At 37.1% G+C, this 25467-nt stretch overlaps 1 protein-coding gene across 1 annotated transcript; it reads right to left on the reverse strand.

The window, feature by feature from the left end:
• Nucleotides 1-423: 423 nt before the first annotated feature.
• LOC127631946 (RING finger protein 225-like) lies at nucleotides 424-7139 on the reverse strand. The gene is made up of 2 exons (XM_052110366.1): nucleotides 6995-7139; nucleotides 424-4713 (listed from the first exon to the last, which is right to left on the reverse strand). The coding sequence occupies exon 2, from the start codon at nucleotides 4635-4637 to the stop codon at nucleotides 3717-3719; it is 921 nt and encodes a 306-aa protein (XP_051966326.1). The 5' UTR covers nucleotides 4638-4713; nucleotides 6995-7139; the 3' UTR covers nucleotides 424-3716.
• Nucleotides 7140-25467: the final 18328 nt, after the last annotated feature.

The following is a 25467-nucleotide window of genomic DNA, read 5'->3' on the forward strand; positions in this document are numbered from 1 at the left end:
TTAGGGTCTCTTTTAGTTAAATAAACCTTGATTGCTGTGGGTCAAGTTAATGTGTTATTCTGCACTTTTGAACCACTCCAGCTTTGTTTTTGTAAACCTGTGCCTTACCAAACCAAAAATTCAGTATCGTTTGTGCATAGCTGTAATATTTTAATGTCCAAAAAATTACATAACATAATATCTGAATTATGACGAAAATTACTTCAAATCATCAGAATGTTTTTATTTGATTACATCAAGACAAAAAGACAGGATAAACCTCTGAAAAATCCTCTGTTGTTATCTTTAAAAAAAAACAAAAAAAAAAGATTATTAAAACTTTATTAATTTTTTTATTAAAAAAATAGCTTCCTGCAAGCAGTCGACATAACAGTCATGCAAGCGCAATGGCACATTCACGCCAGAAGTCGGAAGGGAGCGCTTCGTTTCCAACAGAGGAACAAACGTCACACGAGAGTTAGTTAATTTCAAAGCAACATTAAGCAATGATTTAAAGTAAAAAAAAAAAATGTAATTATCGATTTAATTTTTACACAAACCTACCGATTTGCTTCAAAGGACATTCATTTATCGACTGGAGTCCTGTGGATTACTTTTATGCTACCTAAACATGTCTTTTGGACCAGGACACTGATGGCACCTGTTTACTTCCATTGTATGGACAAAAAGCTGAAATGTGCTAATAAAAACTTCACTTCAGTTCTGCTAAAGAAGGAAAGTCATACACAGTGAATTCTAAAATTATAAGCTTCACAATTCTGCGTTTAAACCCTTGAAAAATTGGCCCCATTCACTTCCATTTTAAGTGCCTCACAGTAAACTCGATTTTTGCTTATTTTTTAAATAAAAGGAGAGATGAGTCAAAATTATTATTATTTTCTTGTAATATTAATTCAGACTATCAGTGTGTGCATACAGTGCATTCAAGGTATTCAGACTCCTTACATTTTTTCACATTTTGTTATGTTGCAGCCTTATGCTAAAATACTTTTAATTATTTATTTTTTCCACATCAATCTACACTCCATATTCCATAATGACAAAGCAAAAACAGATTTTTGATCACTTTTACATTTATTAAAAAGAAAAAAACTGAAATACCACATTGACATATATATTCATCATTCAGTACTTAGTTGATGCAGCTTTGGCGGTTACAGCCTCAAGTCAGTCTTTTTGGGTATGATGCACCAAGCTTGGCACACCTGGATTTGGAGATTTTCTGCCATTCTTTTCTGCAGATCATCTCAAGCTATGTCAGGTTGGATGGGGACTGTCGGTGGACAGTCATTTTCAGGTCTCTCCAGATATATTTGTTTGAGATTATGTCCGGGCTCTGGCTGGACCACTCAAGGACATTCGCAGAGTTGTCCCTAAGCCACTCTTGCATTGTCTTGGCTGTGTGCTTAGGGTCATTGTCCTGTTGGTCGGCGAACCTTCGGCCAATCTGAGGTCCTGAGCATGTTTTCATTAAGGATATCTCTGTATTTTGCTGCATTCAGCTTTCCTTCAATCCTAACCAGTCCCCCAGTCCATGCTGCTGAAAAACACCCCCACAACATGATGCTTCACCATTGGGATGGTATTGCACAGATGATGAGCGGTGCCTGGTTTCCTCCAGACATGACGCTTGGAATTGAGGTCAAACAGTTCAATCTTAATTTCATCAGACCAGAGATTCTTGTTTCTCACAGTCTGAGAGTCCTTTAGGTGCTTTTTTTGAAAATTCCAAGTGGGCTTTCATGTGCCTTGCACTGAGGAGATGCTTCCGTCTGGCCACTCTGCCATAAAACTCAGATTGGTGGAGTGTTGCAGTAATGGTTGTCCTGCTTCAAGTTTCTCCCATCTCCACACATGATCTCTAGAGCTCAACCAGAGTGACCATCAGGTTCTTGGTCACCTCTCTTACCAAGGCCCTTCTCCCCCGATTGCTCTAGGAAGAGTGCTGATTGTTCCAAACGTCTTCCATTTAAGAATTATGGAGGCCACTTTGCTCTTTGGATCCTTCAATGCAGCAAAAAAAAAAATGTGTAGCCTTCCCCAGGTCTGTGCCTAGACATAATCCTGTCTCTGAGCTCTGCAGGCTGTTCATTTGACCTCATGGCTTGGTTTTTGGTCTGATATGCATTTTCAGCTGTGAGACCTTATATAGACAGGTGTGTGCCTTTCCCAGTTATGTCCAGTCAATTGAATTTGCCACAGGTGGACTCCAATAAATGTGTAGAAACATCTCAAAGATGATCCAGAGAAATGGGATGCACCTGAGCTCAATTTCAAGTGTTATAGTAAAAGGTCTGAATACATATGTCAATGTGATATTTCAGTTTTTTCTTTTTAATACATTTTCAAAGTTATTACATTTTTTTAAAGAGTTTTAGCATAAGGCTGTAACATAACAAAATGTGAAAATAAATGAAGGGGTCTGAATACATTATGAATGCACTGTAAGTCTGATATGCAAACAACACTATATATTTATATTTTAATTGATTAATAATAAAGCATAAACTCAACCAAGAATTGCTTGTTTCTAATCTTCGATCTCAAAGAATTCCAGCAATAACAAAATTGGAAGGAATCCACAACTCTTTGCAATGTCCTACTTTGCAATGCATAATATGTTTTTGTATTATCTTTATTGACTCTCTGTGTGTTTTGTGATGTCTTTACACTATTTTCTCCAATTAATTGTAGTACTAAAGACCTACAGAAAGCAAAACAGCCATTCCCATTTTGTTAAATATGAGTACATTCATGCTTCATTTAGGACATTTTTCAGTGATAGGTTAACTGTACTATAGTTCAGTGATGTGGAGCTATGCGAGGAATCCACATGGTTATGTCAAAGATTATGAAGCCTTCAACTATATCCAGTTTTACTTTATTCACCAATAGATGTTTTCTGTCCATTCAGAAGTTGTGCTACCGTAAGTGTACATTTATTTCTGAGAATTAGTAGCCCTAGTAAAGTAAAAATATAATTTTATTTATCTTTATGGCTCAATAAGTGCAGTGTCGTAATTGAAGGTGTAACTCAAAGTAGTTGGTCAAAATAGTTTAATTATGATAAACTTTCCAAGTGGCCTTTCCCCATTTGTGTTAAAATAATAGAAAAGGGTATGAACATTTAGTTACATATCAGAGCATATTTACATAATGTGCATTATAATCAAAGAAATATACATTTCTTTTCAGAAGAACATTTTTGAACTTACATTTACCTTTTAAATTTGAGATCATTTGTATTTGTTAGGTGTTGTATATGTTGTTCAGTGTCAATACCTCAAACTGTATAGATAATATATTAAAGTACATGAATATACATTGGTAAATTCCTCATGAGATTAAATGGCATGAAATGATTGCACGTTAATATCTTTTTTATAGCTAGATCCAGCCCTTTCAGAAAAAAACAACAATGATTTCCATTGATTAAAGGGTTTCAAAATTAGAAAAATACGATCCAATATTGACAGAAAAGACATAATTGTTTCCTCTTGTTCTTTAAGACCTTCGCCTGACAATGTCTCAGTCTATGTAAAATACATCAGACTATAGTGCATCATATGTTCAAGTTTTTCCAGTTCATTTCTATAAAGCCTCTCTTTAGTGCATCATACACAAAAGCACAAAATGCATTTTGGGCTATTCCAAATAATCTAGCTGGCTTTGCTCTTCCCTTCATCCCTCTTGAGCTTTGTGCATGTTATCACCCCTTAAGGCTTTGTGTTTTGAGAGGTTTGGTTCTGTTTAGAGGGGTTTTTAAAACGGGGAATCGCCACAAAGGTAAAGATCCCAATTAGCATCATAGCCAAAGTGATTGCAATTATTACTCCAATGACAAAGTAATAGCACTGATTGGAATACAAAAATCTTCTCATGCGACCTCTCGTCCTGCTTGGCGGTCTACCTACATCGACCATTGTTGCTGGGCTGAGACCTTCCTCCACAACTCCAAGGGGGTAATTGCCCACCTGCTCCTCTTTCTTCTTTAACACCGGCAGATTCACAGTGGTCCTGATGGGGCTGTTTATTGGAGGTTTCTTAAGGAGAAGCTTGCCCTTGCTGCGTTTAAAGCGTACGGACAGAGCCCGCTGCATCTCAGGTGGAAGCTTGCGGAAAATGTCTTCATTATTGCCCAGATGTGGCAGGTCTCGGCCATGTCGGATTTCTGTCGGCTCCCGACAAACGGGGCAAGACAGCATCTTGAGCTCGGGAGAATTCACATTGATGCGTGCTAGGCATTCTAGACAGAATGTGTGTCCACAGGTAAGTAACTTGGGTGCCTTGAAGACGTTGTCGAAGCTACAGAAGCACACAATGCACTCTGTGTCTTCCAGGTCATCTTTGGGTTGCCCGTTTGCATGGTTTCCTGGCTCGTAGTTGCTGTCTCGCCTCCTACCCTCCTCGCTGCGGCCCCGTTGTTGCTTTCCACCATGCCTCCTGTCCTGTTGTCTCTCTCGTCCACCTTCACATTGGCGGCTTTCTGCGTCGTTACTGCGGCTTCTCCTGAGAGGCTTGCTGGGCTTCTGGCATGTCTCTGTCATCCCCAATTTGACACTACCCTTGCTGTGAAGCTTTGGTTTGACGTTAGGCCCATTTTTGGTGCCCTTGGGTTTGTCTTTACTGTCGCTCATGATCTAGAGCTGCAGATCCACAGAAGCAGATCAGGAGAAAACAAAAGTGTTGTGTAGAGAAGCTGAACCGGTCAGCCTGCAAGGGGAGATGAAGCAATACACTATCAGTGGAGATCAAAGGTATTTACAACAATCTCACAGTCTTGGTGTTAACTCATTATTTCACTATATGGAACAGAAAATTATTTCTGTTATTCAAAAGTGCTGCATGATCTTTAAGAGGAGCTCTTGTACATTTAAGGTAAAGGCCACTTTATAGGGCACTTGCACAAGCTGAACAAGCTTGTTTTCATAATTCCAGATCACCTAAGCATACAACTATGTAACTCAAAGGTGGAGATCATAATCTGGGCTGTACCACTTGCAGTCATGTGTGACAAGCACACTAATGAAGTTGCCCATGCACAAGATACATTAAAGGCAATCGTTATTGTTACTCAACAATAGAAGTCATAGAGGTGAGACAGGACAAATAGAATGGAAATCGCTTGCTGTAGATTCAGCTGACTTGCTACCATATGGGCTTTTCACACTTGAAATTGTTAAACCAGGGCCATTTTTAACCCTAAGTTAATGGAATTCATGGTTTAAATCTTGTTCCATTCTTATTTTTATGTCCATGGTTAGTAATTAGGCCTGTGAAGTCAGGTTTCAAGATTTGACACTGTAAATTCGAAAACCTCAGGTTGGCATTCCCATTTGCATGTTTCCAAAGTTAAAGGGATAGTTCACCCAAATATAAAAATGTTATCATCGTTTATTTTAATTTTGTTTCAAGCCCATTTGATTGTCTTTCCTTCACTGAACACAGAAGATGTTATGCGGAATGTCAGCCTCAGCCACCATTTACTTTCAGTGTATAGGAAAAGATGCCATTAACGTGAATTGTGACTGAGGCTTACATTCAGCCTAGCATCTCTTTTTGCATTCCACACACAAAAAAAAAGAAAGTCATATGGGTTTGAAGCTATATGGGGGTGACGACAAAGTCTCATGACAACTTGCAATAATTTGTACAAAATAGCATAATTGTAAGATATTGTACAACTTGGCTCCTACAAAAAGGGACCACTTTTAGAACAACCAATTACCAAACATAATTTCCAAAAATATATTATACAAGCGTCACATTTTAGCTAGCCTTCAATCTAACACTTTATTTATGTTTAGAGTTTGGGTTAGGAATTATATTTTATGGATAGGTTTAGGTTAAGGGTTAAACTTTGAAAACCATAATAACATTGTTATTTTTCTTTGTGGGAAAGTTTTATGCATTTGTACAAGTCAACTCATACGATTTATTTCAATTTCACCCGCTTGTACTGTTATTAAGACTTGTCATGAGACCAGGTTGGGTGTGAGTAACTTTTCTTTTTAATAACATTGATTGGACAGGTACAAAACACGATGAGCCTGTTTTAATAGCAGCTTGTCCGTCTGTGAAAATGTTGTCATGTAAATTTGTCTGTCTTGAGTCTTCTTAAAAATTCAAATAAAATAATACTCTCTTTATCAATTCAATAAACACGATTGCCTGAGACACTGAAAATAAATGCAACATGAGAACGTTTCTATGACTGTACAACGTGCATGAATATTATGAGGTATGCACTGAGGGAGTGTACGGTTGGTTGTCTGTTGCATTCTAGCACAACATTGTGTTAACTCCCTTTCAAAAATGCAATTGTAAATATGCTGTTCCATAACCCAGGTTTTAAATAGCCTTAGTCTATTATTAGGCATTGTATGAAATGCCTAAAAGCCTAAAGGTCTGCTTGATCTACAGTCAAAAGTATTACCTAATGTCTGACTGCACAGGAATGTAAACCAGAATATCAAGCTTTTATCTCAGTGTAACTTAGAATCAGATCCCAGTTAATTCTGTATGATTATAGTTTCTGTAAGAATCAGGTGAAGAAAAAGGAATGTCTTATGGAACACAACGGCACGGTGTGTTAAAATGCTTATTGAAAATAAATAATTATTGAATATCATGTGTAATTTTAAGATGCAGGCTTGCGACTATAAATGTAATATCAATCAGCCTTAACAATGCTACGACTCATTAGTAGAAGTGGTTCTTTATCAGGTCATGTTTATTTTGTGTCATTACTATATTTTGGAGTACAAGACTTCCCAAATAGAAAGACGGCATAAGCCAGACCAGGTCAGTTGACAAAGTGACAATGAGATAACACTGATATTACCATACATTTGTAAAAGAATGACTTATTACTGTACATTATTACTAATCATTGAAGAACACATTCTTCAAAAGTAAAAATGATTTTAAAGGAATTTTAAAGGATAAAAGCACATAAAGGTGTATCTAAAGACATAGCAATGTCTATAACTACCTATCAGCTGAAGAACAGATGAACCCAAAAGTTTAAGTGTCGCCCAAGCTTGCCTGGTTCCAAAAGCACATATTCCACACTAGGTGTGCATCCAAAAGAGAAAGAAAAGTGTGAAATCCAGACCTTTCTGTCTTCTTCAGTCTTAACACTGAGATTTAACTTATCTAACAGTTGCTTTTAACAAACCAGTTATGTCTCCACCTCTTCTGTGTGTGTTTTTCTTTCTTTCTTTCCTTCCCTCCCTCTTGTCCTTCCTTATTCTCCTTTTACCCTATCAGACCTGTTGAACTTATCCATGTGCTATTCAAACCTGTAATGAATATGAGGAATGCACAGACTGAACTCAGTTATTATGATCAAATAACAACTAAACAGACTTGTGCTTTATTCTCTGCTGACTTTGAATGAGCCTGACTTCACACATTTTAATAATTCTATTGGCAGATGTAGCAAAAAGGTCTTCGAATGGGGGCCATGATGGTTGTTGGGTTGCCACCATGAAACACTTAGAGATAAAATGTGATGAAAAATAGAGATAACAGGGATGCTCAAGTTCAAATCATGTATTTGCCATGTCCTAATCCCATTTCCCCTTCTAACTCTATTAAGGCCCCCAAAAAGCTCATAATGATTTAAAAATATGAATGCAAAGTCCATAACAGATTATAAACCATCAATTAACAGGTTATTAATTCTGATAATTATAGTTTTTCTGCTCCAGGACATAACTACTGTAAATATACAGCATTTATGTGGGAATAATACGGAAGTTTATCACATCCAGGAAGTCATTTAATAAGAACACCCATCCAGAGTGACTGTGTAGTTATCTGATAAATGAGAAGGAAGCACTTTCCTTGCAGATGGAAAATTTATTAGCATACTGATGATAGTGACGTTGCAGTATATAGGCACAAAGTACTAATATACAAGCATAATCATACAACGCTGCAAAAAAAAACAAACACTTGTTTCAGCTTAAACAATACAGTGTTCACGCTGCTTTAAAATTATACATAACCTCTTACAACATAAGAGGAAAGGTTGTTTTAGCAGAACATTATGTTGACTTAATTATATCAATATCCTGTATAATAAGCTTAATGTTTGTTTAAGTCAACTTGACTTTCTTAGTTCAATAAACTTATATTTCAATTCATATTGATTTTAAAATTCAGTTACTTATATTATCTTGATGGTGACAATCAAACACATCACTGAGTGAAAACATGAGCTTTAAAAATGGCTGCATAACAAATAACTGAAAGTGCAAAAAAACACAACAACCAACAGCATAAATAAACAAAACAAAAAGACAGTAACAATGCAGTTTGCATAATTTATTCATGCTGCAGTGTATGCTGGAAATTTGAATACGTTAGCGTGATGTGTGTAGTTCTCTTGGCTTACACTATATTTTGATTTCATCTTTTTCTAAGTTCAGTAACTTATCACAAGTTCGGCCAACAAAAACTTGGATAGTTGAGTTATCTCAAGATCAATCCAGGGCAGATATTCTGACTGTGCATTTTAAGTTACGATAACTAAAAGGCTAAATATTTTTTTTTAAAGTGTACCTGTCATAATCTGTACAGATTTTGACAGGTACACAAATTTTATTTCCATTGAAGCACTTACAACGTGAATGGGGCCATTCTGTAAATGTTAAAATACTCACCATTTCAAAAGTATATCCAGAATACATAAATAATGTGTGTGTGAACATGATTTTAGTGCAAAAAAATCACTACCTTTTCTGTGTAAAGTTATATCCAATTTTACAACTTTGTTGCCATGACGACGCAATGCTATAAACCCTAAAACGAAACAACTATTTACAGCTCAAACCACAAGTTTTAACAGAATAAATACCATAAGTGCTTTTATAAAATTATGAGCTTCACAATTGTATCTTTAAAACCCCCCAAAATTGGCCCCCTATTGGCCTCACTGTAACCTCGATTTTTGCTTTTTTACAGAAAAGGAGGGATGAGTCGAAGTCATTTTTGTGGTATTCAACATTTCCGTGAAACCGGCAGAAGCACATCTACTGTTGAAAGAACTGCAAAATCTCTTGGTCAAAGGGGCCAGAGAAGATGTTCCCCATCCAGAGAGAGAGTCAGGTTACTACAGCATATACTTCCTGTTCCCAAGAAGGATGGGGGGATTGCGTCTGATTTTAGACCTTCAAGGCTTGAATCGCTCAGTCAAGACGCTCAATTTCAAGATGCTAACCAAGTTAGCAGTAATTTCAAGACGGTCGTGTTTCAAATCCAACAACACGATTGGTTGGTCACGATCGATCTCATGGATGCATATTTTCATACAGAAATTCTGCCACAACACAGTAAGTTCCTGAGGTTCGCTTTCAGGGTGTGAAAGTGCATGGATGCAGCATTGGCTCCTCTGCGACTCCAGGGCATCCGCATTCTGAATTATATAGATGACTGGCTGATACTAGCACAGTCACAAGAACTGGCATTACAGCACACAAATATCATCTGGTTTCTCTGGGTTTGAGACTCAACGACAAGAAAAGTGTTTTCTCTCCTACTCAGAGAACTACGTATCTGGGGATCGTATTGAATATGATCATGATACGGGCACAATTGTCTCCCGCTTGAATCGAGACCATTCAGAATGAAAGACCATGTCAGTCTAGGTCAAGTTTGCACTGTTCTTCAGTATCAGCGAATACTAGGTCTCATGGCATCTGCGTCCTCTGTGATTCCTTTGGGCCTTCTGCACGTTAGACCGTTTCAGTTGTGGCTCAAAGCCAGGGGATTACATCCAAGGGCCAGTCCTCTAAGGCAGATAAGGGTTTACGTGCCGCGGGCTACGTACCCTCTCTATGTGGTTTAGACCCTGGTTCCTCACCTTGGGTCCCACTCTAAGTGCATCTTGCCATCACAGATTGTTAACGACAGACAGCCCCTGTCAGGCTGGGTAGCGGTCTTAAGTAATCGTCCAGCTCAAAGGGAATGGGAGGGTCATCAGCTCGATTGGCACATCAACTGTCTCGAATTGATGGCTGTATTTCTGGCCCTGAAATACTTCCTCCAGCATTTGAGAGGCTGCCATGTCCTGGTGCGGGTGGACAACACAGCGGCAGTCTCTTACATAAACCACAAACCATTTCTCCGGTTTCTCTCCTCCCGGGAGTTCTGGCCAGAGTTCACCAGCAAGGGTCTTGACTCTTACTGATAGCACCGCGTTGGCCGAACAGGGTATGGCTTTCGGAGATAATATCTCTCCTCGACGGCTCGCCTTGGGCAATTCCGGACAGGAGGGACCTTCTGTCTCAGGAGCAGAGGACGGTATTTCATCCCCGGCCCGAGTTGTGGAACCTTTATGTTTGGCCCCTGAAGGGTACCAACTGAGGGACACTGGGCTTTCACCTGAAGTTATCGAGACCATTCTCAGTGCTAGGGCTCTTTCCACTAGGAAAAGTTATGCCAATAAATTGGGTGTCTTTGAAAGGTGTTGCACCGCACGTAATGCAGATCCAGTTAACTGCCAGATTGCTTCAGTTCTGGACTTCCTGCAGGAGAAATTATCAGCAGGCACACGCTCCACCACTCTCAGGGTTTATGTGGCCACTCTGTCGCCTTGCCACGCCTGATTGGCGGGGTACCACTGGGGAAACGTCCTTTGCCTGCTCACTTTTGTTCATGAGGCAATGCAACTGAGGCCTCCCGTTAAAACCAGGATCCCTTTATAGGATTTAGTTCTTGAGAATCTGGTTGAGACCCCCTTTGAACCTATAGTGTCAGCGTTTTACAAGCTTCTGATTCTTCTCCTCTAAAGCTTTGACTGGAGGTGTCCCTCTACAGCATGTTTGAATGCGGTAGGCTGGTCCTCTGGTCTCTGCATACATTCATAAGATTTTATAGTTTGGATGTTCATGCCACTCCGGGCTCTTAAGTCCTTGAGTCAACATCACAAGCTCATGTCTGAGACCTCTCACGTTCTTGTGAGCACAAACTACACAACCGTAAGGGGTCCAGACATCCACAGTGTGGCAGCGTGTGTATTCTCGTTCCCAAAGTGCTAAATCAAGCGCAGCATCAAAATGTAGCTTTTGATAGGGAACTTCTCGGGTTACTTAACTGTAACCCTTGTTCCCTGAAAAAGCGAAACGAGATGATACGCTTCATTACCGCACAGAGGATGCCCCAGGACTGCTCTTCCCAAAGCGCTAAATCAACCGCAGCATCTCGTTAAGCTTTTTCAGGGAACAAGGGTTACAGTTAAGTAACTTGAGACAATTTCTTATATATATATATATATATATAAGAAATTGTCTTATAGGTTCAAAGTGACACATTCATACAACACATTAACAACTTACATTTTTTCTCTTTGTTTAATTTTATATATATATACTATATAATACTAGCATTTTCTCCAGGTTTTCTACACATCATAATGTTAAAGAATAAGAACTGAGACCAAAAGCTTTTACGCTTAATTACAAATTCCAGAAGGAAATATTTGGAAAAACAGATATCACTGAAAATGTCACCTTAAAGTGTACAGTCTTCTCTTTGCCGTGTATTTATGAGAACTTTGCTATTTCACTGTACATCTCTCTCCTTCCTCTTGATTTACATCCAGTGATACCCATTTACATAGATTCTGAGATCGTATCAGATAACAGCATATAAATAAACACTGCCTTTGTCTGTTACTTGTGGGTTTTCTTCCCACAGCTTCATTATAATACACAATAAGAACTGAGACCAAAAGCTTTCACGCTACATGACAGACCTGAATAAAGAATTCCATAGGAAGGCAATTTTTTGGTGTAACAGATATAATTGAAAATGTCACCATACATCATACAGTCTTCCCTTTACTTTTAACTGTGTATTTAAGAAAACACAGTTTTTATACTTTTACACCTTTGTATGACTTTTAATAACCCTTTCCTTCCTCTTGATCCACATCCTGTGATATATCTTTATGTAGATTTTGAGATCATATCAGATAACATTAGAAAAATTATAAAAAAACACATATATACTTGTATTCAAAAGTATGTTTCCTCATGGAAGCACATGAAAACAACTTCAGCAGAAACACAAAATTAGACACAAAAATGTGTCTCTATCAACTCCAAAATATCTTACACAGATCAGCAAATTTCAAAATGAAACTGCTCTCCGACAAAAGTCTGATCAATTCCAAACTGATGCAGATGGAGTTTTTCACATTGCTGATCTCTTGTTGGCCTCTGTACAAGGCCTTGCCCTGTTTGCGTGACATTTCCTTACTGCTCCTGTCCTCCAGTTCTTTGTTCTTATAATAGTGAGGAGCCACTTCGAGCAGCCACCCACTCTCAATCTCTATCACCTTAAAAACAGAAGGAAAAAAGTTAATGTTTTACTCTTCTGAAGAAAATTTGCCACAACAATGTTGGCCTGACTACCTTTCCAGTATTAATCCTTTGATAAGGTTTTCGGAGTATTTTTTAAAGCATGCCAAGGGCGTCACTAATCAGTTGCTAAGGTATTCTGAGTGGTTGCAAGGGCGTTGCTCAAAAGGAATAGCTTCCTCAATTATTCCTTCAAACCTCTATGTCAATCTGATCCCTAGTTAAATATGTGGCCCCTTTTCAATTCAAGTCTCAAAAGATAGATATCTATTTGTTTAAAAAGAAATTTTACAATAATTATTTACAATACACCATACTGTCAAAACATCATACAGATCGGAAAGTTCTCGAGGTAGAATACAAAAAATATTGCGTCACTTACAGTTGAAGTCAGAAGTTTACTGACATTGAGTTTGAAGTCATTAGATCACATTTTTTAACCACTCCACAGATGTAATATTAGCAAACTATAGTTTTGGCAAGTCGTTTAGGACATATGCTTTGTGCATGACAAAAGTAATTTTCCAACAATTGTTTACAGACAGATTGTTTTACTTTTAATTGACTATATCACAGTTCTAGTGGGTCAGAAGATTACATACACTAAGTTAACTGTGCCTTTAAGCAGCTTGGAAAATTCCCGAAAATGATGTCAAGCCTTTACACAATAAGCTTCAGATAGGTGTACTGAATTGGAGGTGTACCTGTGGATGTGTTTTAAGGGCTACCTTCAAACTCAGTGCCTCTTTGCTTGACATCACGGGAAAATCAAAAGAAATCAGCCAAGAAAAAATTGTGGATCTCCAGAAGTATGTTTCATCCTTGGGAGCAATTTCCAAATGCCTGAAGGTACCATGTTCTTCTGTAAAACAATTGTACACAAGTATAAACACCACAGGACCATGGAGCCATCATACCGCTCAGGAAGGAGACGCATTCTGCCTCCTAGAGATGAACATAGATTGGTACGAAAAGTGAAAATCAATCCCAGAATAACAACAAAGGACCTTGTGAAGATGCTGGATGAGACAGGTAGACAAGTATCCACATCCACAGTAAAACAAGTTCTATTTCCTTTGGTCTGATGAAACAAAAATTTAACTTTTTGGCTATAATGGCCATTGTTATGTTTGGAGGGAAAAGGGTGAGGCTTGCAAGCCAAATAACACTATCCTAAGAGTGAAGCATGGGGGTGGCCGGATCATGTTTCAGGTGTGCTTTAGGAGGTACTGGTGCACTTCACAAAATAGATGGCATCATGAGGAAGGAAAAGTATATGGATATATTGAAGCAAAATCTCAAGACATCAGCCAGGATGTTAAAGCTCGGTCGCAAATGGGTCTTCCAAATGGACAATCCGAAGTTATGGCAAAATGGCTTAAGGACAATAAAGTCAAGGTATTGGAGTGGCCATTACAAAGCTCTGACCTCAATCCAATAGAAAATTTGTGGGCAGAACTTAAAAAGCATGTACGAGCAAGAGGCCTAAAAACATGACTCCTTCACCAGTTCTGTCTGGAGGAATGGGCCAAAAATCCAACAACTTATTGTGAGAAGCTTGTGGAACACTACCCAAAACATTTGACCAAGTTAAACAATTTAAAGGCAATGCTACCAAATACTAATAAAGTGTATGTTAATTTCTGACCCACTGGAATGTGATTAAAGAAATAAAAGCTAAATAAATGAAATAAATAATTATTCTATTATTCTGACATTTCACATTCTTAAAATAAAGTAGTGACCCTTACTGACCTAAGACAGGGAATGTTTTAATTAAATTAATTAAATGTCAGGAATTGTGAAAAAGTGAGTTTTAATGTATTTAGCTAAGGTGTGTGTAAACGTCTGACTTCAACTGTACATACAAATATACACTCACCTAAAGGATTATTAGGAACACCATACTAATACTGTGTTTGACCCCCTTTCGCCTTCAGAACTGCCTTAATTCTACGTGGCATTGATTCAACAAGGTGCTGAAAGCATTCTTTAGAAATGTTGGCCCATATTGATAGGATAGCATCTTGCAGTTGATGGAGATTTGTGGGATGCACATCCAGGGCACGAAGCTCCCGTTCCACCACATCCCAAAGATGCACTATTGGGTTGAGATCTGGTGACTGTGAGGGCCATTTTAGTACAGTGAACTCATTGTCATGTTCAAGAAACCAATTTGAAATGATTCGAGCTTTGTGACATGGTGCATTATCCTGCTGGAAGTAGCCATCAGAGGATGGGTACATGGTGGCCATAAAGGGATGGACATGGTCAGAAACAATGCTCAGGTAGGCCGTGGCATTTAAACGATGCCCAATTGGCCTAAAGTGTGCCAAGAAAACATCCCCCACACCATTACACCACCACCACCAGCCTGCACAGTGGTAACAAGGCATGATGGATCCATGTTCTCATTCTGTTTACGCCAAATTCTGACTCTACCATCTGAATGTCTCAACAGAAATCGAGACTCATCAGACCAGGCAACATTTTTCCAGCTTCAACTGTCCAATTTTGGTGAGCTCTTGCAAATTGTAGCCTCTTTTTCCTATTTGTAGTGGAGATGAGTGGTACCCGGTGGGGTCTTCTGCTGTTGTAGCCCATCCGCCTCAAGGTTGTGCGTGTTGTGGCTTCACAAATGCTTTGCTGCATACCTCGGTTGTAACGAGTGGTTATTTCAGGCAAAGTTGCTCTTCTATCAGCTTGAATCAGTCGGCCCATTCTCCTCTGACCTCTAGAATCAACAAGGCATTTTTGCCCACATGACTGCTGCTTACTGGATGTTTTTTCCTTTTCACACCATTCTTTGTAAACCCTAGAAATGGTTGTGCGTGAAAATCCCAGTAACTGAGCAGATTGTGAAATACTCAGACCGGCCCGTCTGGTACCAACAACCATGCCACGCTCAAAATTGCTTAAATCACCTTTCTTTCCCATTCTGACATTCAGTTTGGAGTTCAGGAGATTGTCTTGACCAGGACCACACCCCTAAATGCATTGAAGCAACTGCCATGTGATTGGTTGATTAGATAATTGCATTAATGAGAAATTGAACAGGTGTTCCTAATAATCCTTTAGGTGAGTGTATACGGAGTAAAAGCCCAGAGAAAAAGCTTTATAAGTTTTAAACAGATGTGTCTTTGTGCCAGTTCTTGCTTGAAACTTTGTGAAACAAAAACAACATTAAAACAGCAGATGTCCCTGGATAAAACAATGCCCCAGAATCCAAATACAATGTGAAATAATGCATAAACCTTAAAATATTCTGGGAGAAATGAAACCTACATTTCTGGTTACAAATCGGACAAACAATGCTGTTGTGGGCTGCGTTGATGCGACGGTTTTGGAGAGGTGCAAGTCAGACTACGGTACAGGTTTGATGCAGAAGTATAAATCAGCCATTAGGGTTAGGGGTTTGTTCCAACTTTAGCAAGCACTATTGAAAAGGCAAACAACAATGGAAAAAAATATATGTCAAGAAATGTTGAAAAAATAGAGACAGAGATATGAAGACGGACTCCAGACCTGTCTCATGAATTCTTTGGTGGTGAAGACCAGCTCGAGGAGAGCTGTTGGGGTGGACATAAACCATCTGCTGATGCTTCACTGTTTTGTATCCTCCTTTACTCAACCCTGCTGTGGTAAATATATCCTGCTGTCACTGCATATAAAGAAATAGAGAACTTCAACATTTACAGTACGATATGGTAAAGTTATGCTAAAATGTGCTAATTTATACATTTATTAATATTTATTACACTGCTCTCTGGAGTACTTGACTCTGATTGGTAAATCGCAGCATTCTTCTCTCAAACATTTCTGTATATATATATATATATATATATATATATATATATATATATATATATATAATTCAAAATAACTAGTATGTTTCTTCAATTTTTAAGGGAACAAGGTCCCATTTCCCACATATGAGGACTTCATCTTTATCAGCGTGAAAATGTAGTGGATTTTTTAAAGCGGCATATCAAAAGAAACTAGAGACGCAACTCTTTACAACCAAACAGGTTTCAATCAAATAACTTACCAGCGCCAGTTTCATTGGCGCTGTACCCGTAGCAGCGCTTCACGGAAATCGACGTCACGTTATTGTGTCACGTGAGGGGGTGCTTCAGAAGTTTAACCCTTATATGGCAATGTAGAGTTTTGTGAACAGTATTCAGACGGGTTTAATTAATTTAAATTATGTGTCGCGTAGAGCGAAGCCAAAATAGCAGGCTCACACAAGGTGCAGCTTTTTGTGGTTTAATAATCACATATGACCATATCACCATTTTGATGTTATTTTGATAAATTGTGCAGCCCTGAATGATCGTGAAATTAGTCTACTGACACGCTCTTTATAATCTTAACGGCTAAATAAAAAGCACATTAAAATCTTCTAGATATTCACAACATACCTTAATTTTCTATTGTCAGCAAAATCATCACGACTCTATCGTGAATATTCGCCCAGCCTACATTTTGCCTAACATCTCATTTTGATGTTCGAAGAAGGATATGAAGTCACATTGGTTTGGAAAAGCATGAGGCTGAGTAATAATAATAATAATACATTTTATTTATAAGTGCCTTTCATGACACTCAAGGCCACCATACAAACAAATTACAAAAAAGTCAACCATGAAAGCATCAACAGTAACAACATTAAGCAAACAGTACTATGATATACAATAAAACATTGGAAGATACAATTTATAAACTCAAAGCATGCACAGTCATAAATAAGGGTTTTAAGATGAGATTTAAAAGTATGAATACTTTCACTGTTACGAATGTCCAGAGGATGGGAATCCCATAAGAGAGGGGCAGACGAATACGTGGTATGACAAGAAGAGTTGACCAGTAGGTGTATAGGTATGAAAACGATCAAAGAAGGAGTACGATTATTTAAGGCCTTGTATGTAAGAAGCAAGATTTTGATATAAATTCGGTACTTAACCGGAAGCCAGTGCAAATGTTTAAGAACAGGTGAAATGTGTTCAATAGAGGGGGTTCTAGAAATGATTCTTGCAGCTGAGTTCTGGACCAGCTGAAGTTTATGGAGAAGTTTGGAAGGAAGACCAGAGAGGAGAGCATTGCTGTAACCAATACGTGATGTAACCAGTGCAAGAATAAGAATGGCAGTGCTGTTCAATGTGAGAGAGGGACGAAGACGATTTATGTTACATAAATTAAAGTATGCAGAGCGAGTTATGTTATTAATATGAGTTTCAAAGGATAAGGTGCTATCAAGGACGACGCCCAGACTCTTAACCTGTGAAGAAGGAGAAACAGTGGACTGATCGATAGTCACAGAAATGCCTACAAGGAGAATTTCAGTTTTACCACGATTTAATTTGAGAAAATTTGATGAGAACCCATTAATGTCAGATAAACAGCTAATCTGAGAGGGCGGAGGAAAGGAAGAAGTGTGCTTGGAAGACAGGTAGAGCTGGGTGTCGTCGGCATAGCAGTGAAAATTGACACCATGTTTCCTAAAAATATGACCAAGGAGCAGTAAATAAATAATAAATAGAAGAGGGCCCAAAACTGAGCCTTGTGGAACGCCAGTGATAACTCGTGATGATTTAGATCTAAAATTTTTGAGTTGTATGAACTGAGTGCGACCAGAAAGACACGACTGAAACCAAGTCTCCCACTGAGACCAGCCTGTCTAGGAGGATGTTATGTGAGATCGTCTCAAAGGCCGCACTCAGATCAAGAAGAATGAGAATAGACAGCTGACCAGAATCCACAGCCAACCGCAGATCATTAGTAATTTTGACAAGAGCAGTTTCCATACTACGATGTGGACGGTAACCCGATTGAAAATGCTCAAACTAATTTTTATCTGAAAGATAATCATAAATCTGAACTGCAACACTCCTTTCCAGAATTTCTTTAATATACTGTAAATTTGAAATGGGATGAAAATTATCAAAATTAGTAGGATCTGCCCCTGGTTTCTTGAGGATTGGGGTTATTGAAGCAGTTTTAAATGATATGGGAACCAAGCCAGAAGACAGTGAGCGACAATTCAAACAGTAACGCACTACACTGTCACATATGACCTCACTACGTTCCATGTTTAATTCAGCTAATGCTGTCAAATTATTATCTCAGTTATTTTAAATGTTTTTATCTAGTTGTGTGTAAAAAAAAATCAACGAGGAAAGTGTTGTATGGTAGTATGCCGTTTTGAAAAATGCCACTTTGTTTTTCCAAGAGGAGCCTGCATTTATAAATGAATTAGTTTCTGCTGACTCAAAAGCCATTCTTGCAAGACATCATGTTTTTCCAAAGCTCAAATTGTGCAACACTAGAATATCCTGCTGTAGCATCTAAATGTATGCACAAGCCTGCAGAGACCTGCAAAACCTGTTTAACCATAGACATTCTGCATTTCTCCCTTAAGAAATTCACACTGGAAAAGGCCAGTATACTGACAATAACAAAACATATCCATAAACACAATAGACATGTGATAAAAGTATGTAAACATACAGATCTTGATTCGACTGCCGCTTCAAGCAATGTTGCAATGTGTGTATACATCGAGTATCACCATGTGATCTCCTGTGATCTCCACAAAGTTCATGCGGTCATTGCTGGCATGAACCATTTTGTCTTTAGGGTGGTAGAAGATGGAGTTTTTCACTGACAGCATGGCCGCTGAGGGAGAAGGAACAGTTCAACCAAAAATGAAAATTATGTTATTATTTACATATCTTATTTACTTAAATCTCTGAACCTGTATGCTGTTTTTTCCCATGGAAAAATATTTACTGATTGATTGCCATTCAACAAAGTATGTCAACGGCCATACTGACCAAATCTGTCAAGCACTAAAAATGAAAACAACAACAAAAAAACAACAACAATATGACACAGTCATATGTCATTTAATAGTTTTTTTTGATGAACAGGCTAAAATTTAAGTAATTATTCACAGATAATATTCCACTCCAATTAAGCTTGTGTCTAGCCTGTGTTCACGTCCAGAATTAAAACAAAAATTTCAAGCAATTTTTTTTTTTCAATTGTAAGCCATTTTTTAAAACTGGACATGGATGGGGACTAGATGCCAGATTCAGTAGAAGCGAAGATTATCAGTGAATAACTATGTACATTTAGATCTGTTCCTCACACCAAGTTATTGTATGGCTTCAGAAGACTTGGCAAAATAGAACAGAGCATCTGTTTACTGTTGCCGACTTGCCGACTCAATGCGTGATGCGACCAACGCCGCCAGTATAGACAGCATCATTGGTTATATTGGGAGCGATTTTCTTTTGTCTCCTAAAATCTCTTAAAAGGTTGTTAAAGATAATAATCAAAAAACACATTTCAAATCAGCAGTAAAATCTGACAAAAATGGTATCATAATTTGTGCTTCTTTAGCTGTTCACGAAAAAAAAATAAAAAAATAAATTCAGGCTAGTTCACGAGGTAACTGGTTGTCTCTGACAGTTGATTGGTTCTTTTACATTTAAGGCGGGACTTCCTTTTCTACACCCGCCATATTGGATGTTCCAATTTCTCCCATTCATTTGAATACAAGTGTTCCATCTCTGGCTAAACAGTCTTTGGTAACGAGTCTATTTTCTACTTTTCTAATTACAAAATGTAATCATTAATCATTAGCTCTTAACCGATTATTCAGCTTGTGCCCCGACATAAAAGGTTGTATTAAACGTGCTTACTAACAATAAAGAGGACAAAGTCATCTTTAAAAATACCTCTAAATGACATTCACTGAATTGAAGGGAAAAATGTAAGTTTAATTCAGTAAAACATTCACTGCAAAAAATCCTATTGTTATCAAGTGTTTTTGTCTTATTTTCCATTTTAACATTTCCTAAAAATCCTTAAAACAACATACATTTATTAAGCAGATATAAATAAGATATTTAGACTTGCTTTAAGATGTATCTTAAATATTAGTGTATTTTTTACTTGGGTATACGTCTGCGAGTGCAGTAAAGACAAAATATACTTATATTCAAGATCTATTCTCTAAAATCAAGTATAATATCTTATATGCTGCTTCTCTTGTGAATGCATCTTTTTTTAAAGGATTTTTAGATATTTGAATATATTTGTATTTTTTATATTACATTCAACATTCTCAGATAACAATTTTATCTTCTGCAGTATAGCTGCTAAAGTAAATGTAAGTTGTTTTAAAGGAGTTTTAGATATTTATATTGGAAAACAAGTCAAATCATAAAATCAAAAACGCATTTTGTTGTATAATGGGGAGGATGGATCTGTGTAATCATGATGAATCAGGTCATTAATGTCTGTTGCACAGATGAGGAAATACATGTAAGGTATTCATCAATTATTAAATATTTGATAACAGGGAGTGAAATACTATTAAGATCTATTTGTTTATGAAAATTGTGTATGCATTGACTTTCAAGTCTCTAGCTGGTACCACACTCCATAAATGCTGTCCAAAATAAACAGCACTTAATTAAAGAAAAAAAAAACATAATAATAAAAATACAAAGACTATTGAGAGGTTAGACTTTGTGGAATCCTGTGCATACCAAATGACTTTGCACATGACAAATTGATACTGTCATTCTTACCCAGAATTTTAAGCAGCAGAACCACATTGCCTAGATTTTTTTCTCTTAATCTCCGTCACAGTGGTTTCCTCAATTTCATGTTTAAAGTCCAGTGCAGTGTACATTCAAAAACATTTCCCAGCAGCCACACTTCCTGCATGACCTGCTCTCTGATTGGCAGAGGTCTGTTTGACATAAAATATAATACAAATCATAATAGAAATCTGTCTATCTATCTGTCTGTCTGTCCATCTGTACAATACAATATGAATGGGTGATTGATGCATAAAGTATCCATGGACTTTTTAAAATCAACATTAAGATTTTAGGTTAAAATTGACATAAATGTATAAGGGAAAGTTTATATCTTAGGTTCTGTAACTGGTCACCAATTCTTTTAAGTTTTTCACTATTTTAAATCCTTTTGCCATCACTAGTTCATTTAAAATGGTCCTGCGGTGTGACAAATACATTTTTAAAAGTACAAATATTAAATAAATTCTTTCAACATTAAAGCTGCATGCATAATAATAATATAATATTTAATTGTTTTATGTGAAGTATAGCACGTCAGATCATAGGACAGGTCAACTACCCAAACTCTTAATTTAATGCTTTGAAACAATAGACATTTATATGCATTTGTCTTTATGACACTTCCCACAAAGTTCAAAACAAATGCGGCCCTCTGGTGGCAGACAGAGGGAAGGGTGTCCTTACTTTGCAAACCTCCGGTGGGGTGGGTTTGAAGATCTTGGCCTGCATGTCAGAAGGCAAGTTGGCATAGAAGGGCAGAACAATTAGTTTGAATTTCTTGAAGTCCAATCTCCTACATCGCTCCTGTAAAAGCACACCTCAATCTCCTCCAACAACACCAGAGAACACAGTAATATTACCAATATAAATAACTAGTCTACAGTGATATTGATGATCCGTTCATTTTTAGGACATAGCGGCCCAATCATTCCCATACAAATGACAGAGCCATAGGTATGTCAGGGTTCCTGCACCTTTTGATGAAAGAATATTCATGACTTTTCCAGTCATTCGTAATTCGTTAATACAAGGATTTTATAAAAATAATTTAAAAGGGATTACACTCCCAACTAGATACCGATTAGATATTTTAGATCTGGGAATAACTATGAAATTTTACATTCATTATAAACATTTCCTGGAATATCCCACTTTTAAAATTCTCATATATTTCCAGGTTTTCAACAACCATGTGAACCCTGACCTGTCTAGTATAGTTCCAAGTTTAATATGTTTTAAGTTAAGTAAGACCCCATATCAACAAACATCTTATTTTAATATGAATGGGCTTTATTTTGCCTTTAACTGATAGAAGAGATAGAAAAGTAGTAGGGAAGGGTGCGGAATGTCATTGTACTGGTAATTTTGTAAAAACCTGTTACCAATATAAATATCTCGCCTACACTAATACTGATGATCCGTTACTTTTTAATCACGTGTGCTACCACTGTGACATGGGTTGTTGTGCCTAGACACAAGAAAGTTAATCTATACAAGACAATGCATTTGTTGGTGGATATGGCTCATTAATGAGTCCGAATTAGAAATATGAACAATAAATAGACAGTGTGAAGGACATACCTTTCCTGTAAGGAACACCAATACATCTCTAGGTGGCTGGGTGACATGGATCTGTATTACTGACACGACACATGCTTCCAGATAGTCGGCCTCAGGAGCCTGAAATAAAAGACACATGATGGTAAAAACTCTCACTTATCAATAAACATCACATTATACAAAAGAATCTTCTGATTGACTGTGATAGTGTGTTGCACAGCAGTCTCACATACAGTACGGACAGACAAAAAAGGGGTGCAAAATTTTGAACATGTTGATTTGTATAAATAATAGTACATTTTGTGTTATGTGGCTTTTAGTACTACATAAATGTATAGGCTATTTTTATACATTCTGAAAGGGGAGTGGAAACATATATATAAAAAAAGGGGTAAGCCAACTTCTTCACTTAACTGTATAGGCTATATAGTTTGTGAAAATGTATATTTTAAGATATAGTTTTTTCACAATTTAACCACATTTTAGCTTTTTTTTAATGTACAAATTCCATGTAGCCTATCCTATCTATATGATATCATATTGCATGTGTAATTATGAAAAATGACTTGTCATGTCAGGTACATATTTTAATACAAAATTCACCACATTCAGTTCTGTGGATGGAAATGCCTTCTTGATGAGAGAGTTCAACAGAGAATGGCCAGACTGGTTCGGACTGACAAAGTCTATGGTAACACAGATAACCGCTCTGTACAATTGTGGTGAGAAGAATATCATCTCAGAATGCTATTCTGAGAAGCGGGTTGCCATTGTTTTGGCAGCACAAAGGGGACCTACACAATATTAGGCAGGTGGTTTTAATGTTGTGGCTGATCGGTCTATAAGTGCTTGTACTACGTAAAACCGATTGGATCGCTTTCGGAGATATGAATTAAACCACTGGAGTATTAAGGATTTATTTTATGCTACCTTTATGTGTTTTATGGAGCTTCAAAGTTTTTCCCACCATTCACTTGCATTGTACGGCCCTACAGAGATGAGATATTGTTCTCAAAATATTTGTTTGTGTTTTGCAAGAAAGAAAGTCATACACATTTGAGATATGGTGAGTGTAAGTAAATGATGAAATGTTTAATTTTAAGGGGATATTTCCTGTTAAGAACAGGGAATAGGAAGGGAGCATTACTTTGTTGGAGCACGGCCCAGTTTTCAAGAGTTACCTTTTGTAATTTCTCTCTAGTATGCGTCTTGTCTTTGTCCTTTTGTTTCACTCATTCAGCAAAGGTGTCCCTCTCCTCCAGGTCTTGGAGTCTTTCTCTGTCTTCCCACTCCACTTCTTCCTCCATTTCTTTTTGAGATTTTTCTCAATACATTTTTTTTTTTTTTTGAGTCCTAAGGTCCAGATTCTGCGCCAGACCGATCATGAACTGAGCCACATATCTCTCCAGGATGTCATGAAGCTGGTCACTGACCCACTGCTTCAGATTGGCCATTGAGACTCTACACAAGAACACATCTAAACAATAAAGTGTTATCCAAGTCTGTATCATTAATATAAGATTTACTAGCTAAAAGAGCCATATAAGCACTTGAATTAAACTCTATGAGAGCACTAAAACTTTGCAACACTTGATGTGATCAGTGAGAATCAAGTGTTTGTTGAAACTGAGCCTTCCTATCTGTAAGAAGAACCCTGGAGTTCACTTTTTTTTTGGTCCCTCTATCAATAGATTGTCTCAGTCTGCATTCGTTGAGTTTGCGCCTCTGAACCTCATGAGGGAAGAGAAACAAATGACAACTACAGAGTGTATCAGTTCCTTCTCTAGCTTTTTTATTTTTCAAGCACATCTTTATATATATCATTCAGTAAAGCATGTTGTTCAGCAGTTAACCTTGTACAAAAATACAATGTCCCTTACAAACTTATCGCTCAGTTAGCTTTGTACAAAAATACAATGTCTCTTATAATCTTATCTCTCACACTATCTTATTTCAAAAGAAAAATTTGGCTGCAAGAAAAAATGTTTTTACGAATAATGGCGATGAATATATATATAGAGAGAGAGAGAGAGAGAGATAAACACTCAAAGATCAACCCGTCCTGAAAAAGAGACTACAAACAACTTAAGTTATTACAATTTTACGCTTTCTCCTGTGAAAATATTTACTTCACTTCCGGTTCAGTGCATTCTCAAAGTGAAATGTCAAAATAAAAGTCCAGAGACTTTTATTGAAGAATGAAGATGTAGGCCCTATGTGATGTGTGCAGGGAGAATTTCATATTCAAGATTATTATTTTATTTTAATTTTTTTGCTTAAACCGCTTAATCTATTTCAGCCCTTCATTTCTATAAGCAACCTGTATTATAAATATTAACCAAAAATAAAATATGTGAAATATTGCTACTATAATTTAATTAGTAGAACAAATAATAATAAAAAATGACAAAATATAAAAATTAATTAATAAATAAAATAAAAACAAGAGAAATGTCTTTAAAGCTGCTCTACTGTATTTTTATGTGTCTGAGGTTCAAACGTATAGTTTCTGTTTGTGCATGTGTTAAAATGGAAAACTGCTAATATAGGTTTAGTCTATATCTATGCACTTGATACTACAGTGAAAGAATAATATTATGCTTAATTATGATATAATTCATTATATTATATACATTATGTATCATTACGTAAAAACGTTTGCTAAAGATTTTTCCAGATGTTTTGCTTGAAAATAATGTAGGATGTAAAATGTGCCGTTTCAACATTGTGTTAAAAAACTTTTCGAGGTCTTTGAAGTTATTTTTGTTCTTGGATACAAAAAGCTTGAAGAAAAATGCGTGTTGCTCGCATTTCTTATAAAACCACATCAACTGTGTGTTAACTGGTAGATAGAGGAAGCGGTCTATATAAGCATCACCTCGCAACTGTGACAAGCTGCAGATGCGGAACAATAGTTAATC

Source organism: Xyrauchen texanus, chromosome 38 (assembly GCF_025860055.1).
Source record: "Xyrauchen texanus isolate HMW12.3.18 chromosome 38, RBS_HiC_50CHRs, whole genome shotgun sequence".
Taxonomy (NCBI): Eukaryota; Metazoa; Chordata; class Actinopteri; order Cypriniformes; family Catostomidae; genus Xyrauchen; species Xyrauchen texanus.